General features: G+C 47.5%; 1 protein-coding gene across 3 annotated transcripts; it reads left to right on the top strand.

Moving 5' to 3' along the window:
• The first annotated feature begins 59 nt into the window (after positions 1-59).
• LOC115184153 (DNA helicase B) lies at positions 60-15,889 on the top strand. 3 transcript variants are annotated; one of them, XR_003874206.1, is made up of 15 exons: positions 62-444; positions 1,202-1,561; positions 2,143-2,390; positions 3,445-3,663; positions 3,800-4,468; positions 5,460-5,637; positions 8,856-8,997; positions 9,239-9,384; positions 9,480-9,564; positions 9,852-9,911; positions 10,904-11,189; positions 12,228-12,386; positions 12,550-13,293; positions 15,435-15,615; positions 15,656-15,889. XR_003874206.1 is itself a non-coding variant. In XM_029745153.1 (14 exons), exons 1-14 carry the CDS (start codon positions 228-230, stop codon positions 15,543-15,545), a joined length of 3,618 nt encoding a protein of 1,205 aa, XP_029601013.1. In that variant the 5' UTR covers positions 60-227; the 3' UTR covers positions 15,546-15,889. The 3 variants fall into 3 exon arrangements, 2 of the variants coding, with proteins under 2 accessions (XP_029601013.1, XP_029601011.1); XM_029745153.1 differs by having other exon boundaries at positions 60-444; positions 2,149-2,390; positions 15,435-15,889; XM_029745151.1 differs by having other exon boundaries at positions 15,435-15,889.
• The last annotated feature ends 865 nt before the right edge of the window (positions 15,890-16,754 follow it).

Raw genomic sequence — 16,754 nt, forward strand, 5'->3', positions numbered from 1 at the left:
AGCCTAATGGTAAGCCTAATGGTAAGCCTAATGGTAAGCCTAATGGTAAGCACAGGAATGAGACTCATCAAGCTGCACCTTACCCCCCAGGCCGGTCGGTGGCGCTTACCCGCTAGTTTTTAGCTTGTCTCGGAAAAAAGATAAAGCACTTCCGCTTTTTCACTTCCCTATTTTTATATCAGCTGGCATATGAAATTACCGCGCGAAATAAGCAAAACAAAACAGAAATGTCTCAGTTGGGGTGTCCTCTTGGTGACAGAATCATAATAGGTTACATTTTACCCGAAAAGAAGGTTAAAAAGGCGGAAAATGACGATTCTGATTGGGAAGATGATGATGAGGAGGAGGAAGAGGCACAGCCGGAGTTTCTGGATATGAAAGAGATGGACAGCGTTAGTTCTGGAGGACACATGTTTAATTCCTCCATACCGGGCCGAAACGAAGGTGAGTGGTCGTTGACAGATCATCATAGCTTTGATAAATGCACATGTATAAATTAGCCTAACTAGCTACTGCGGTTGTAACTTGCAACAAATGAGCTATATTTATCTATCTAGCAAGTTACCAATCATTCAGCGTTAGGTTCTGCAACAGTGTCACTCTTATCGACCGAGCTTGTATTGATTATAATGTCTCCTACTGTAATTATATAGTTAGTTTAATCTGGTTTATCTCTTGTTAGTGACACTAATACAGCCACAAAAGGGTGGGTATCATGTGTGGAACATTCCAACAGGAATCTGCTACAAAAACTTCGTCAATAACAAGGTTGCCAACAAACAACGTATACAAAGTTGTATAGCGGCATAATACGATACCGGGTAGAGGGTGGGCTGTTTCATTAAGGTTTTAACTCACCATGTATATTCTGGAAAATATCTGTCCTCTCTCTGGTAGCCTATGGACAAACATTAAGAATAATCTACGTGGGGAGTTGATGCCTATTCGGCAGCTAGTTAACTAGGTGAATTTATCATACTAATTTGTATGTGTTGTTTGTTGACAACCTTGTACTTTACCAACTTTTTGGAACAGATTCCTGTTGGACCGTTCCCACAAATGATACCCACCCCCCACAAAACACTACCATACAATCCACCACGATGAATGCATGCTGATGATCTAGCTAGATAACGTTAGTCGGCTAAATAACTATCTATCTTGTGTAATTGTTTCATTTTCTATCCCACGTCCATTGTAGTTGATTTCCTGGACAGTGTGTCTGGTAAGAAATGCAGAGTAATGGGCCGGTTCAGTCTGAAGGACCCATGGTGGGAGGCTACCTGCTCAGCCCGCGCAGCCAGGGGCAAGCTGCTGCTGCTGGGCTACCCTGCCTACCGCCTTCGCTCAGACCTCCAGGGAGACCAGGGTCGCTCCATCCTGTCTCTGTTCCTCACAGCCTGCGGGGTGGATGGACAGTTTGTCACCCCGTTCTTTGCTTGGCTGCCGATGGGAAGGAAGGTGGAGTTGGCTAACCTGCAGGAAGTTCTGGCTGAGTTTGAGGAAGGAGAGCAGCACAGAGCATTGGCACAGCAGATTAAAGCCTTGGTCTCTGTTTCAGGTAGGTGGACGTGAGGGAGAGATACATCTTGACCCTGATCTATAGTGTTTTGGTAATATGAAGTGCTTTGAGTAAAGACCATAGCTGTGTTTGAATACTCATACTAACTATACCATACTATTTGTGACGCAAAGTAGGTATGTAGTATGCTTATTAGTCATAGGGTGCGTTTGTAAATTCGCAGAATAACTGCTGAATTAACAAACGCTCAACACCCGTTGAATATGGCCGGTGTCGGTCAACGTCGGCAAAAAAAAAAACGTATTTCAGTTGTTGCCAGCAGCACAGTTAGTTACCAACGCTCAACACCCGTTGAATCTGACACCGCCCTGAATTGACAAACGCCCAGAGCGCACTCTGGCACTCCAGATTGAAGTTACGAACACACCCCAAGTCTAGCTAGTAATCTGTTACACTAACAAGCTAGCAATAGTTTGCATAGCAACAGCATCAACTTCTGGTAGACGGGTGAAGCGCTAGTACTCTCAACTGAAATGTTACCGTTGGCTTACAGTATACTAACATACAGTATGTTACTATGGGTATTCCAACACAGCTCATGTCATCGGTATGTCTGTCAGTTGCAGGGATGCGCGTGACGGCTGCCTCTCTGTACCCCAATGTGATGAGATACCTGCCTACCCTACTGCCCGGGCGCTTCACTGAGCTACTGGGCTGGGGAAAGAAAAGCCAGAAACATCCTGCTGCACAGGGTGCTACACATGTCACACAGATAGAGGAAGAGGAGGAGGAAGAGGAGGATCTCAGCTTGCTGGCCAAACTAGAGGAGATTATCAAGACTGACGTGTGGAAGCTGGGCCTTAACTATGTAAGCATAATCTCCTGGCTGGTTGGGGACTGTGGTTGGTTAACATACTGTGTCAACAGTTTCTGTAGGCTTTGATCAGACCAATCCAGCAGTGAACTATCACAGAGCCCCCCTCTAATCTGCCATGAACGCTTTGATCAGACCAATCCAGCAGTGACCTATCACAGAGCACCCCTCTAATCTGCCATGAACGCTTTGATCAGACCAATCCAGCAGTGAACTATCACAGAGCCCCCCTCTAATCTGCCATGAACGCTTTGATCAGACCAATCCAGCAGTGACCTATCACAGAGCACCCCTCTAATCTGCCATGAACGCTTTGATCAGACCAATCCAGCAGTGACCTATCACAGAGCACCCCTCTAATCTGCCATGAACGCTTTGATCAGACCAATCCAGCAGTGACCTATCACAGAGCACCCCTCTAATCTGCCATGAACGCTTTGATCAGACCAATCCAGCAGTGACCTATCACAGAGCACCCCTCTAATCTGCCATGAACGCTTTGATCAGACCAATCCAGCAGTGACCTATCACAGAGCACCCCTCTAATCTGCCATGAACGCTTTGATCAGACCAATCCAGCAGTGACCTATTACAGAGCACCCCTCTAATCTGCCATGAACGCTTTGATCAGACCAATCCAGCAGTGAACTATCACAGAGCACCCCTCTAATCTGCCATGAACGCTTTGATCAGACCAATCCATCAGTGACCTATCACAGAGCACCCCTCTAATCTGCCATGAACGCTTTGATCAGACCAATCCAGCAGTGACCTATTACAGAGCACCCCTCTAATCTGCCATGAACGCTTTGATCAGACATAATCAATTATTTTCTTATTTTAGTTTATCTTGAGTAATCGCTTCTCACTTTTCCTCTCTCTTACTCCCTCCCTTTCTCCCTCCCTCCCTTTCTCCCCCCCTCCCTTTCTCCCCCCCTCCCTTTCTCCCCCCCCTCCCTTTCTCCCCCCCTCCCTTTCTCCCCCCCCCTCTCCCTTTCTCCCCCCCCCTCCCCTACTCCCCTCCCTCCCCTACTCCCCCTCTCTCTAGGTTATGTACAAGGAGTTGAGGGTGGTCCATTGCGAGGCTCAGCTGAGATCCTTCCATGAGTGTAAACTGTTCCAAGAGATCCCTCTGAAGCAGCGTAATGCCCTGCGAGTCTACGACTCTCTGAAGACCCACTGCTACAGGACGGGCAGTACCTACACGGAGCTCCCCACCCTGTGTGACGAGGTCAGGAGAGGATGGAAGTCCGTGGTGGAGATGGAGGTACGAGGAACACAACACAAATACGTCTGTCCTCTTTGTGGTTTTATGTATTGTTTGTTGGTTCGCTTGCTGACGCAGCTCCATATGTATTTTTGTAAATTTCAAATGTAGTTAATTCGTTCGTTCTTTCATTCAGGTGTGGGACGCAGTCCACTTCCTCAAAGAGCTGGGTGTAGTGGTACGGGATCGCCAGAAGGTGGCGCTGCAGAACCTGCATTCTTATGAGACTGGGATAGCTGAGTGTCTTCGCTGTCTGATGCAGGGAGAGCGCTGGGTTATACCTCTGGATGTCAACGAGGTGCTGACTGCTTCAGCACTGGAGAGGCTGAGGAAGAAGGGAGGGGATGGAGGGAGTAGGGAGGGTCAAGGTGGAGGTGAAGTGGACTGTGACGCAGAACCAGCCCCTACAGATCAGGGCCCTCCAGTAGATTTAGACCCAGATCAGATACGTGCAGCGGAGATGATCTGTTCCAATCCGGTGACGGTGATCAGCGGTAAGGGCGGCTGTGGTAAGACCACGGTGGTGAGTCTGCTGTTCAAGGCAGCCTTGCAGCAGAGCCCAGAGGAGGAGGTCAGGAAGGTATGCTGGGACTTTGAGAATGACTCCTTGGGGTCCGAGGCGTGGGAGGAAGAAGCCCTGTCGCCCAGTCTCCTCTCTCAGTTAGAGGGGGAGGTAAAGGACGAGAGGAAGAAGTCGTCGTGGGTTTTACAGGGAGAGGACGAGGTGTTACTAACAGCGCCCACAGGGAGAGCTGCGTCTCTGCTCACCAAGAGGACCTGCCTCAAGGCCTACACCCTGCATCAGGTTGGTACAGGAGACAGTTCTGCCCTTAGAATGACTTCTAGAATGGTTCTGACCCAGTTCTGACTATGTTCTATTAGCCAGGTACAGAACAGGTTTCTGACTGGTAAACATTAGCCTGGGTAAAGCTAGAAGTCACATGCTCTGTCCATGTAGGCTTTGTCTCTGTAATAGAAAGGTATCGGTGAGACCAAAATAAACAGCTGAAATGTTTTGTCACTTACATGATTTACAAAGGATTATTTGTGTAACTTGTAGGTCAAGTTTACCACATATTCACCGCCAGCGGCCATATTCACCGCCAGCGGCCATATTGTTCTAAATGAACCAGTTGAACATCAGTAGTCAGGTCCATGTGTTGTACATAGTGTCACTTCCAGAGGTCACAGATATCTAACCCCTCCCTCCTGTTCACTCTCCCTCCTGTAACCTCTCCCTCCTGTAACCCCTCCCTCCTGTAACCCCTCCCTCCTGTAACCCCTCCCTCCTGTAACCCCCTCCCTCCTGTTCACTCTCCCTCCTGTTCACTCTCCCTCCTGTTCACTCTCCCTCCTGTTCACTCTCCCTCCTGTTCACCTCTCCCTCCTGTTCACCTCTCCCTCCTGTTCACCTCTCCCTCCTGTTCACCTCTCCCTCCTGTTCACCTCTCCCTCCTGTTCACCTCTCCCTCCTGTTCACCTCTCCCTCCTGTTCACCTCTCCCTCCTGTTCACCCCTCCCTCCTGTTCACCCCTCCCTCCTGTTCACCCCTCCCTCCTGTTCACCCCTCCCTCCTGTTCACCCCTCCCTCCTGTTCACCTCTCCCTCCCGTTCACTCTTCCCTGTCACCCCTCCCTCCTGTAACCCTTCCCTCCTGTAACCCCTCTCCCTCCTGTAACCCCTCTCCCTCCTGTCACCCCTCTCCCTCCTGTCACCCCTCTCCCTCCTGTCACCCCTCCCTCCTGTAACCCCTCTCCCTCCTGTCACCCCTCTCTCCTGTCACCCCTCCCTGTCAGGTGCTGTGGAGTTTCATGCAGGCCAAGAGGGACCCCAACGGGGCTCCTGAGGAGTGGAAGTTTGCGTGTGTGCGTGTGTTGGTGGTGGACGAGGGCAGTCTGGTGTGTGTTCGGCTCCTCCACTCCGTCCTCACCATGCTCACCAAACACGCACAGCTCAGGAAGTTTGTCATCTTGGGTATGTTGGCTTTTAAGTTCAGGTTTAAGCTATACATGTTTCACATGTAAAATGTGATGCCAACACTTGGGGGGGGGGGGTGAAGGTGGAACAGAGTTAGGTAAGGAGAAGACTTCCTGTCCTATACAATGGACTTCCTGTCCTTTTTCAAGGGAAACACTATGTGGTCCACTAGACTGCTCAGAATCCCTGATCTACAAATCACCTTGTATCCCAATAAACTCCTCATTATCTGAATGACATTAGACAACACTGCTTTATAACCCTATCCTGCTAGGACTTAAGGTTTAGGACTTACTGGCTGACTGAGTTTGTCTAGGGGATGCTGACCACCATCCAGCCAGCCAACTCCTTGTCAAATAAATCAAATCACATTTTATTGGTCACATACACATGTTTAGCAGATGTTAAAGCGAGTGTAGCGAAATGCTTGTGCTTCTAGTTCCAACAGTGCAGTAATATCAACATGTAATCTAACAATTCCCCAACAACCTAATATATAACTACCTTTATAGGGATGGAATAACAATATGTACATATATGGATGAGCGATGACCGAGGAGCGTAGACGAGATGCAGTGGATGGTATAAGATACAGTATATACAGTTGAAGTTTACATACACTAGGTTGGAGTCATTAAAACTCGTTTTTCAACCACTCCACACATTTATTGTTAACAAACTATAGTTTTGGCAAGTCTGTTAGGACATCTACTTTTTGCATGACACAAGTACATTTTCCAACAATTGTTTACAGCCAGATTATTTCACTTATAATTCACCGTATCACAATTCCAGTGGGTCAGAAGTTTACATACAGTAAGTTGACTGTGCATTTAATTAAACAGCTTGGAAAATTCCAGAAAAGGATGTCTTGGCTTTAGAAGATTCTGATAGGCTAATTTACGTAATTTGAGTTAATTGGAGGTGTACCTGTGGATGTATTTCAATGCCTACCTTCAAACTCAGTGCCTCTTTGCTTGACATCATGGGGAAATCAAAAGAAATCAGCCAAGACCTCAGAAAAAAAATGGTAGACCTCCACAAGTCTGGTTCATCCTTGGGAGCAATTTCCAAACGCCTGAAGGTGCCACGTTCATCTGTACAAACAATAGTACGCAAGTATAAACACCATGGGACCACGCAGCCATCATACCGCTCAGGAAGGAGAGGCGTTCTGTCTCCTAGAGATGAACGTACTTCGGCGCGAAAAGTCAAATCAATCCCAGAGCCACAGCAAAGGACCTTGTGAAGATGCTGGAGGAAACAGGTACAAAAGTATCTATATCCACAGTAAAACAAGTCCTATATCGACATAGGCTGCTCAGCAAGGAAGAAGCCACTGCTCCAAAACCGCCATAAAAAAGCCAGACTACTGTTTGCAACTGCACGTGGGGACAAAGATCGTACTTTTTGGGGAAATGTCCTCTGTTCTCATGGAACAAAAATAGAACTGTTTGGCCATAATGACCATTGTTATGTTTGGAGGAAAAAGGGGGAGGCTTGCAAGCCGGAGAACACCAGCCCAACGTGAAGCATGGGGGTGGCAGCGTCATGTTGGGGGGGTGCTTTGCTGCAGGAGGGACTGGTGCACTTCACAAAATAGATGGCATCATGAGGCGGGAAAATTATGTGGCTATATTGAAGCAACATCTCAAGACATCAGTCAGAAAGTTAAAGCTTGGTCACAAATGGGTCTTCCAAATGGACAATGACCCCAAGCATACTTCCAAAGTTGTGGCAAAATGGCTTAAGGACAACAAAGTCGAGGTATTGGAGCGGCCATCAAAAAGCCCTGACATCAATCCTATAGAAAATATGTGGGCAGAACTGAAAAAACGTGTGTGAGCAAGGAGGCGTACAAACCTGACTCAGTTACGACAGCTCTGCCAGGAGGAATGGGCCAAAATTCACCCAACTTATTGTGGGAAGCTTGTGGAAGGCTACCTGAAACGTTTGACCCAAGTTAAACAATTTTAAAGGCAATGCTACCAAACACTCAATTAGTATATGTAAACTTCTGACCCATTGGGAATGTGATGAAATAAATAAAAGCTGAATTAAATCATTCTCTCTACTATTATTCTCACATTTTCACATTCTTAAAATGAAGTGTTGATCCTAACTGACCTAAGACAGGGAATTTGTACTAGGATTAAATGTCAGGAATTGTGAAACTGAGTTTAAATGTATTTGGCTAAGGTGTATGTAAACTTCCGACTTCAACTGTACATATGAGATGTGTAATGTAAGATATGTAAACATTATTAAAGTGGCATTGTTGAAAGTGACTAGTGAGTCTCAGTGTAGGCAGCAGCCTCTCTGAGTTAGTGATTGCTGTTTAGCAGTCTGATGGCCTTGAGATAGAAGCTGTTTTTCAGTCTCTCGGTCTCAGCTTTGATGCACCTGTACTGACCTCGCCTCCTGGATGATAGCTGGGTGAACAGGCAGTGGCCCGGGTGGTTGTTGTCCTTGATGATCTTTTTGGCCTTCCTGTGACATCGGGTGGTGTAGGTGTCATGGAGGGCAGGTAGTTTGACCCCGGTGATGCGTTGTGCAGACTGCACCACCCTCTGGAGAGCCTTGCGGTTGTGGGCGGTGCAGTTGCTGTACTTGGCGGTGATACAGCCCAACAGGATGCTCTCGATTGTGCATCTGTAGAAGTTTGTCAGGATTCTAGATGAAAAGCCACATTTCTTCAGCCTCCTGTGGTTGAAGAGGCGCTGTTGTGCCTTCTTCACCACACTGTCTATGTGGGTGGACCATTTCAGTTTGACCGTGATGTGTACGCCGAGGAACTTAAAACTCTCCACCTTCTCCACTACTGTCACGTCAATGTGGATAGGGGGCTGCTCCCTCTGCTGTTTCCTGAAGTCCACGATCATCTCCTTTGTTTTGTTGACGTTGAGTGAGAGGTTGTTTTCCTGACACCACATTCTGATGGCCATCACCTCCTCCCTGTAGACCGTCTCGTCGTTGTTGGTAGTCAAGCCCACTACTGTTGTGTCGTCAGCAAACTTGATGATTGAGTTGGAGGCGTGCATGGCCACGCAGTCGTGGGTGAACAGGGAGTACAGGAGAGGGCTGAGAACGCACCCTTGTGGGGCCCCAGTGTTGAGGGTCAGCGAAGTGGAAATGTTGTTTCCTACCTTCACCACCTGGGGGCAGCCCGTCAGGAAGTATGGCCTGTTCCATAGTCTGACTGACTGTTTGTCTAGGTGATGTGCGTCAGCTGTCCAGTATCGAGCCAGGAAACACCTTGTGTGACCTGTTCTACAGTCTGGGCCGAGCCCACTGGTCCATCGAGATGAGGACCAATCACAGAGCTGAGTCTCAACTCATCGTCAACAACGCCGGACTGTAAATACGACATTGGTTTTTGTCTTTTCCAACAAACATATAAATTCCACAGTGACTCTGATAATATTAAAATAATTAAAATAATTCAGTATGTAGACAACTTTGCAAATTCAGATATTTAATAAATACTTTTTTAAATGGCAAAATCTGTAAGATTGTTTTTTGACAAATGTTTTTATCATCTGATGCCATGACTGGCCATAAGAAAGTAGAAATCCTGCGTCTGTCCTTTTTTAATCAGAATCGCAGAGATGGGGTTGACTCATACTTTCAGGCCGCTCCACTACGACGCCATCTTGGATCTGAATGGAAGTTACACCATGCCCTCTGAAGACAAGAGGTTCATCCTCATCCTGCTGCCCAACACCAGCGAGGACTCTGACTATGGTGAGTACACCATGGACTCCATCTTGCAGGTGCTGTGCGCTGAAAACCCGTAAAAGTGACAATATAATGCAACACAATTTGATGTTATTTTTCAGACTTCCAGATGGCTATCGAACTATTATTGAAAGCTGCTCCAGGACTGAAGAATGATGCCACGTCACAGTTCATTGCCTTCAGAAAGTAAGACATGCATAACACAGTAGTGATCCGATATGTAGAGGTTCTCTATACCATTGATACTATAGGACAGTAGAGGGATCAGATATGTAGAGGTTCTCTATACCATTGATACTATAGGACAGTAGAGGGATCAGATATGTAGAGGTTCTCTATACCATTGATACTATAGGACAGTAGAGAGATCAGATATGTAGAGGTTCTCTATACCATTGATACTATAGGACAGTAGAGGGGTTCTCTATATTATTGTTTGACCTGTATCTTAACTGTGCCTCTTTGTTTTTCAGGAGGGAGTGTGCCTTGATCAATGAGCTTTGCTGCAAACATTACTGCAACCACTGCACCAAGTAAGATGCTGTTTCTACCGCTGTAGGAAGATATGCTCTTTCTACTGCTATAGGAAGAGATGCTGTTTCTACTGCTGTAGGAAGAGATGCCGTTTCTACTGCTGTAGGAAGAGATGCCGTTTCTACCGCTGTAGGAAGAGATGCTGTTTCTACCGCTGTAGGAAGAGATGCCGTTTCTACCGCTGTAGGAAGAGATGCCGTTTCTACCGCTGTAGGAAGAGATGCCGTTTCTACCGCTGCAGGAAGAGATGCCGTTTCTACCGCTGCAGGAAGAGATGCCGTTTCTACCGCTGCAGGAAGAGATGCCGTTTCTACCGCTGCAGGAAGAGATGCCGTTTCTACCGCTGTAGGAGGAGACGCCGTTTCTGCCGCTGTTAGTAGGAGAGACGCCGTTTCTGCCGCTGTTAGTAGGAGAGACGCCGTTTCTGCCGCTGTTAGTAGGAGAGACGCCGTTTCTGCCGCTGTTAGTAGGGGAGACGCCGTTTCTGCCGCTGTTGGGAGGGGAGACGCCGTTTCTGCCGCTGTTGGGAGGAAGAGACGCCGTTTCTGCCGCTGTTGGGAGGAAGAGACGCCGTTTCTGCCGCTGTTGGGAGGGGAGACGCCGTTTCTGCCGCTGTTAGTAGGGGAGACGCCGTTTCTGCCGCTGTTAGTAGGGGAGACGCCGTTTCTGCCGCTGTTAGTAGGGGAGACGCTGTTTCTGCCGCTGTTAGTAGGGGAGACGCTGTTTCTGCCGCTGTTGGGAGGAAGAGACGCCGTTTCTGCCGCTGTTGGGAGGGGAGACGCCGTTAGCAGTAGAAACAATATCTCTTCTGTGTAATGAGTGGACCACCAGATAGAGCTGTTGTAAAAAGGAAGAATGTGCAATGTGAGGAGGCAGAGGAGACGTACCTCCATTCCTAGATCTTGTTTGTTTCTGTTAGAAATCCCAGCTGGTCTCCTTAGCTGTAGATAGATTCATCATTTGGGTTTGATATGTTGATCTTTTACCTCAGAAACAACAAGAACCGACTAGCTTTCCAGCCGGGAGATAAAGTCTGCTGTACAAAGAACGGCTACGTCACAGACAGGAACAAGGAAGTGTCTCCTGAAGAAGAGGACTTGGAGAACAGCTATGTAGCTGACAGGGCCAGGACCAAGCAGAGACTTCCTGGGCCGGACGGAGAGGAGAGTCGGAGAGGGAACGGGGCCACACAGAGAAATGGAAGTGGTGACAAAATGAAAAGCAAAGAGAAGAATAAAGAGCGCCTGTGTAACGGAGAGATATTCTTTATTAAACATGTGAGAAATGAGAGGACCTTTCACTGAACCAATAGTTACATTTTTATTTTATTTATTTTTTATTTCACCTTTATTTAACCAGGTAGGCAAGTTGAGAACAAGTTCTCATTTACAATTGCGACCTGGCCAAGATAAAGCAAAGCAGTTCGACAACATACAAAAACACAGAGTTACACATGGAGTAAAACAACATACAATCAATGATGCAGTAGAAAGAAAATAAGACTATATACAATGTGAGCAAATGATGTGAGATAATGGAGGTAAAGGCAAAAAAAAAAAAAAAAAAATGCCAAGGTGGCAAAGTAAATAAAGTATGGCAAGAAAAAACACTGGAATGGTAGATTTGTAGTTTGAAGAAAGTTAAAAGTTAAAATATAAATAATATGGTGCAAAGGAGCAAAATAAATAAAATAAATAAATACAGTAGGGGAAAAGGTAGTAGTTTGGGCTCAATTAAAGATGGGCTATGTACAGGTGCAGAGATCTGTGAGCTGCTCTGACAGCTGGTGCTTAAAGCTAGTGAGGGAGATAAGTGTTTCCAGTTTTAGAGATTTTTGTAGTTCGTTCCAATCATTGGCAGCTGAGAACTGGAAGGAGAGACGACCAAAGGAGGAGTTGGCTTTAGGGGTGACCAGAGAGATATACCTGCTGGAGCGCGTGCTACAGGTGGGTGCTGCTATGGTGACCAGTGAGCGGAGATAAGGGGGGACTTTACCTAGCAGGGTCTTGTAGATGACCTGGAGCCAATGTGTTTGGCGACGATGATGAAGTGAAGGCCAGCCAACGAGAGCATACAGGTCGCAGTGGTGGGTTGTATATGGGGCTTTGGTGACAAAACGGATGGCACTGTGATAGACTGCATCCAGCTTGTTGAGTAGGGTATTGGAGGCTATTTTGTAAATGACATCGCCGAAGTCGAGGATTGGTAGGATGGTCAGTTTTACGAGGGTTTTTATATGTTTTTAGGCTATTCTGGAGTTGCTCAATTCTAATTGGCTGAGCCGTGCTCTTTGGTTGTGTCTCCTCCTATGACAGGACGTGACAGAGGAGGAGGCGGGCTCACAGCGGAGCAGGAAGCAGAGGTACTTGACTCTGGATGATCGTGACGGACGGATGCTGTGCGTTTCCTTTAGGGAGCTACAGAGAGAATGTAAACTGCAACATGCCTGGGCTAGGACCATACACACCTTCCAGGTATATGTGTGTGTGTGTGTGTGTGTGTGTGTGTGTATTCTCTCTGTCTCCATTCACAAACTGATGAATGATTAAACTAAGCAGTTCAGTAGATTCTAACTAGTTAGACATTTTCTGTGATGGAGTCTTCAGTTGTACTGTACCTTCCTTCTCTGTGCTTCAGGGGTCGGAGACCGAGACGATTGTGTACGTGCTGGGTAACGGTAGCGTCCAGACGTGGAAACACGTGTACACGGCTGTGACACGGGGACAGAAGCGTGTATATGTCATAGCCAAGCAGGAGGGCATGGCCTCAGCCATCAAGAGACACATCATCCCACGTAACACCCGGCTGGGAACCCTGGTCAAAGAGCTGCTGGTCCAGCCTGGGGCTGAGGGGCAGGACCAACCAGACCAGAACCAACCCCAGCCGGACACACCTCGCAGGGCAGCCCCAGGCTTCGGGCCTACACAGACACCTAGCTGGTCTCTAAGGACCCCCTACAAAACCCCTATAGCAGCACCCAGACTCCTCTCTACACCCATCCTAGCAGTCCCACTTCAAGCCAATCGTGTCCAGTCCCACTCTACGTCGGTCCTACCCAGGCAGCTGTGGAGAAATGAGCCTCCAACAGCTCCTCAGGCAGATGCTACAGACACCTCTCTAATGGACGACATCACTTTCAGTCAGGCATATACCTGGTCGCCTATGAACAGCAGCTCTGAGGACCCCTCCCAGGAGCAGCCTGGGTCGTGTGAGGGGGAGGAGGGGATGAAAATGGAGGCTAGCAGCAGCGCTGTAGAGGATGGACACATGGGGAAGGGTTCACATTTAGCTGCTCAGTCTGGGGTTGTGGGCAGCCCTTCCAAGAGGACCCTCGCTCCTGACAGGGGGGAACAGAATGTAACTCCTTCTAAACAGATCAAGGTAAGAGAAAGAGGCAGATTTTCAGTTGTGCTTTTTGTGGTGGAAGCAGTACATTTTCACACATGACTAGGGCACATCTGAACAAGTATTTGTGGTGTGGAGGGGGGGTTATTTTAGTAGAAGTGGAGGAGGGGTATTTTAGTAGAAGTGGTTGAGGTGTGGAGGAGGGGGGGTTATTTTAGTAGAAGTGGTTGAGGTGTGGAGGAGGGGGGGTTATTTTAGTAGAAGTGGAGGAGGGGGGGCTATTTTAGTAGAAGTGGAGGGGGGGTATTTTAGTAGAAGTGGTTGAGGTGTGGAGGAGGGGGGGTTATTTTAGTAGAAGTGGTTGAGGTGTGGAGGAGGGGGGGGTTATTTTAGTAGAAGTGGTTGAGGTGTGGAGGAGGGGGGGGTTATTTTAGTAGAAGTGGAGGAGGGGGGGTTATTTTAGTAGAAGTGGTTGAGGTGTGGAGGAGGGGGGTTATTTTAGTAGAAGTGGAGGGGGGGTTATTTTAGTAGAAGTGGATGGGGGTTATTTTAGTAGAAGTGGTTGAGGTGTGGAGGAGGGGGGGGTTATTTTAGTAGAAGTGGAGGAGGGGGGGTTATTTTAGTAGAAGTGGTTGAGGTGTGGAGGAGGGGGGTTATTTTAGTAGAAGTGGAGGGGGGGTTATTTTAGTAGAAGTGGTTGAGGTGTGGAGGAGGGGGGGTTATTTTAGTAGAAGTGGAGGGAGGGTTATTTTAGTAGAAGTGGAGGGGGGGTTATTTTAGTAGAAGTGGTTGAGGTGTGGAGGAGGGGGGGTTATTTTAGTAGAAGTGGTTGAGGTGTGGAGGAGGGGGGGTTATTTTAGTAGAAGTGGAGGGGGGGTTATTTTAGTAGAAGTGGTTGAGGTGTGGAGGAGGGGGGGTTATTTTAGTAGAAGTGGTTGAGGTGTGGAGGAGGGGGGGTTATTTTAGTAGAAGTGGTTGAGGTGTGGAGGAGGGGGGGTTATTTTAGTAGAAGTGGTTGAGGTGTGGAGGAGGGGGGGGTTATTTTAGTAGAAGTGGAGGAGGGGGGGTTATTTTAGTAGAAGTGGTTGAGGTGTGGAGGAGGGGGGTTATTTTAGTAGAAGTGGAGGGGGGGTTATTTTAGTAGAAGTGGATGGGGGTTATTTTAGTAGAAGTGGTTGAGGTGTGGAGGAGGGGGGGGTTATTTTAGTAGAAGTGGAGGAGGGGGGGTTATTTTAGTAGAAGTGGTTGAGGTGTGGAGGAGGGGGGTTATTTTAGTAGAAGTGGAGGGGGGGTTATTTTAGTAGAAGTGGTTGAGGTGTGGAGGAGGGGGGGTTATTTTAGTAGAAGTGGAGGGAGGGTTATTTTAGTAGAAGTGGAGGGGGGGTTATTTTAGTAGAAGTGGTTGAGGTGTGGAGGAGGGGGGGTTATTTTAGTAGAAGTGGTTGAGGTGTGGAGGAGGGGGGGTTATTTTAGTAGAAGTGGAGGGGGGGTTATTTTAGTAGAAGTGGTTGAGGTGTGGAGGAGGGGGGGTTATTTTAGTAGAAGTGGTTGAGGTGTGGAGGAGGGGGGGTTATTTTAGTAGAAGTGGAGGGGGGGTTATTTTAGTAGAAGTGGAGGGGGGGTTATTTAAGTAGAAGTGGTTGAGGTGTGGAGGAGGGGGGTTATTTTAGTAGAAGTGGGGGGGGGGTTATTTAAGTAGAAGTGGTTGAGGTGTGGAGGAGGGGGGGTTATTTTAGTAGAAGTGGAGGGGGGGTTATTTAAGTAGAAGTGGTTGAGGTGTGGAGGAGGGGGGGTTATTTTAATAGAAGTGGTTGAGGTGTGGAGGAGGGGGGTTATTTTAGTAGAAGTGGAGGGGGGGTTATTTAAGTAGAAGTGGTTGAGGTGTGGAGGAGGGGGGGTTATTTTAATAGAAGTGGTTGAGGTGTGTAGGAGGGGGGGTTATTTTAGTAGAAGTGGTTGAGGTGTGGAGGGGGGGTTATTTTAGTAGAAGTGGTTGAGGTGTGGAGGGGGGGTTGTTTTAGTAGAAGTGGAGGGGGGGTTATTTTAGTAGAAGTGGTTGAGGTGTGGAGGAGGGGGGGTTATTTTAGTAGAAGGGTTTTAGTGGTTATTCTAAGAGTTAGTTGGGAAGAGTTGTCACTTTTCTCTGACTTCCTCTTGTTGTCGTGTCATCTGTGTAGGTGGAGCCGTTCCAATCACCGCTGGGCTGTTCCAGCCTGCAGCAGCTCTCCCTCCGCACGCCCACTCACGGCAAACGGCTCTTCCAAGATCCACCCTCCGATCAGGACTGAACACCTTCTCTCCCTGACCCAGGAGACCAGGATATCTTATGATTGATGGCCACTACTGCATTGATACCAGGATATCTTATGATTGATGGCCACCACTGCATTGATACCAGGATATCTTATGATTGATGGCCACCACTGCATTGATACCAGTATATGTTACGATTGATGGCCACTACTGCATTGATACCAGGATATCTTATGATTGATGGCCACCACTGCATTGATACCAGGATATGTTACGATTGATGGCCACTACTGCATTGATACCAGGATATCTTATGATTGATGGCCACCACTGCATTGATACCAGGATATGTTACGATTGATGGCCACCACTGCATTGATACCAGGATATCTTATGATTGATGGCCACTACTGCATTGATACCAGGATATTTAAATCAAATCATATTTTATACGTCATATGCACGGAATACAACAGGTATTACCATGAAATGCTTTCTTACAAGCCCTTAACCAACAATGCAGTTTTAATCAAATATGATTTGGGGAAGTCAAGGTAATTAAGGTAGGTAGGGGTAAAGTGACTGCATAGATAATAATGAAAAGAGAGTAGCAGCAGTAGTAGTGGGGGGGGGGGGGGGGGGGTCATTGTAAATAGTCTGGTGGCCATTTGATGAACTGTTCAGCACTCTTATGTCTTGGGGGTGGAAGCTATTAAGGAGCCTTTTGGACTTGGCGCTCTGGTACCGCTTCCCGTGCGGTAGCAGAGAGAACAGTCTATGACTTGGCTGGCTGGAGTCTGACAATTTTTAGGGCCTTCCGCTGTCACCGCCTGGTATAGAGGTCCTGGATGGTAGGAAGCTTGGTCCCAGTGATGTACCGGGCCGTACACACTACCCTCTGTGGTGCCTTGCAGTCGGAATCCCCTCCGGCGCCATCATTAGACAGTAAACTCTGCATTATTATCTGTTTATTTTAAAGTCATGTTTTAATTGCTATACATATGGGCTTGTATCATTTTATTGATCAAAGGTAAGTGCCTCAGATGAGATTGTCATCAGTTTGTTGCAGATTGAGAGAGGCTGAGATATTGACAGGAGAAAATCACCTCAACTATGTTGTTTTTCCCACTCTGTAAATCACCTCAGCCATGTTGTTTTTCCCACTCTGTAAATCACCTCAGCCATGTTGTTTTCCCCACTCTGTAAATCACCTCAGCCATGTTGTTTTCCCCACTCTGTAAATC

Source organism: Salmo trutta, unplaced genomic scaffold, assembly GCF_901001165.1.
Source record: "Salmo trutta unplaced genomic scaffold, fSalTru1.1, whole genome shotgun sequence".
Classification (NCBI taxonomy): domain Eukaryota; kingdom Metazoa; phylum Chordata; class Actinopteri; order Salmoniformes; family Salmonidae; genus Salmo; species Salmo trutta.

Coding starts and splice junctions, on each gene's coding strand:
- LOC115184153 (XM_029745151.1), top strand. CDS start 228: ATGTCTCAGTTGGGGTGTCCTCTTGGTGACAGAATCATAATAGGTTAC. Junction 4,469..5,459: donor AGGCCTACACCCTGCATCAG/GTTGGTACAGGA, acceptor CCTCCCTGTCAG/GTGCTGTGGAGTTTCATGCA. Junction 5,638..8,855: donor CAGGAAGTTTGTCATCTTGG/GTATGTTGGCTT, acceptor CTGTTTGTCTAG/GTGATGTGCGTCAGCTGTCC.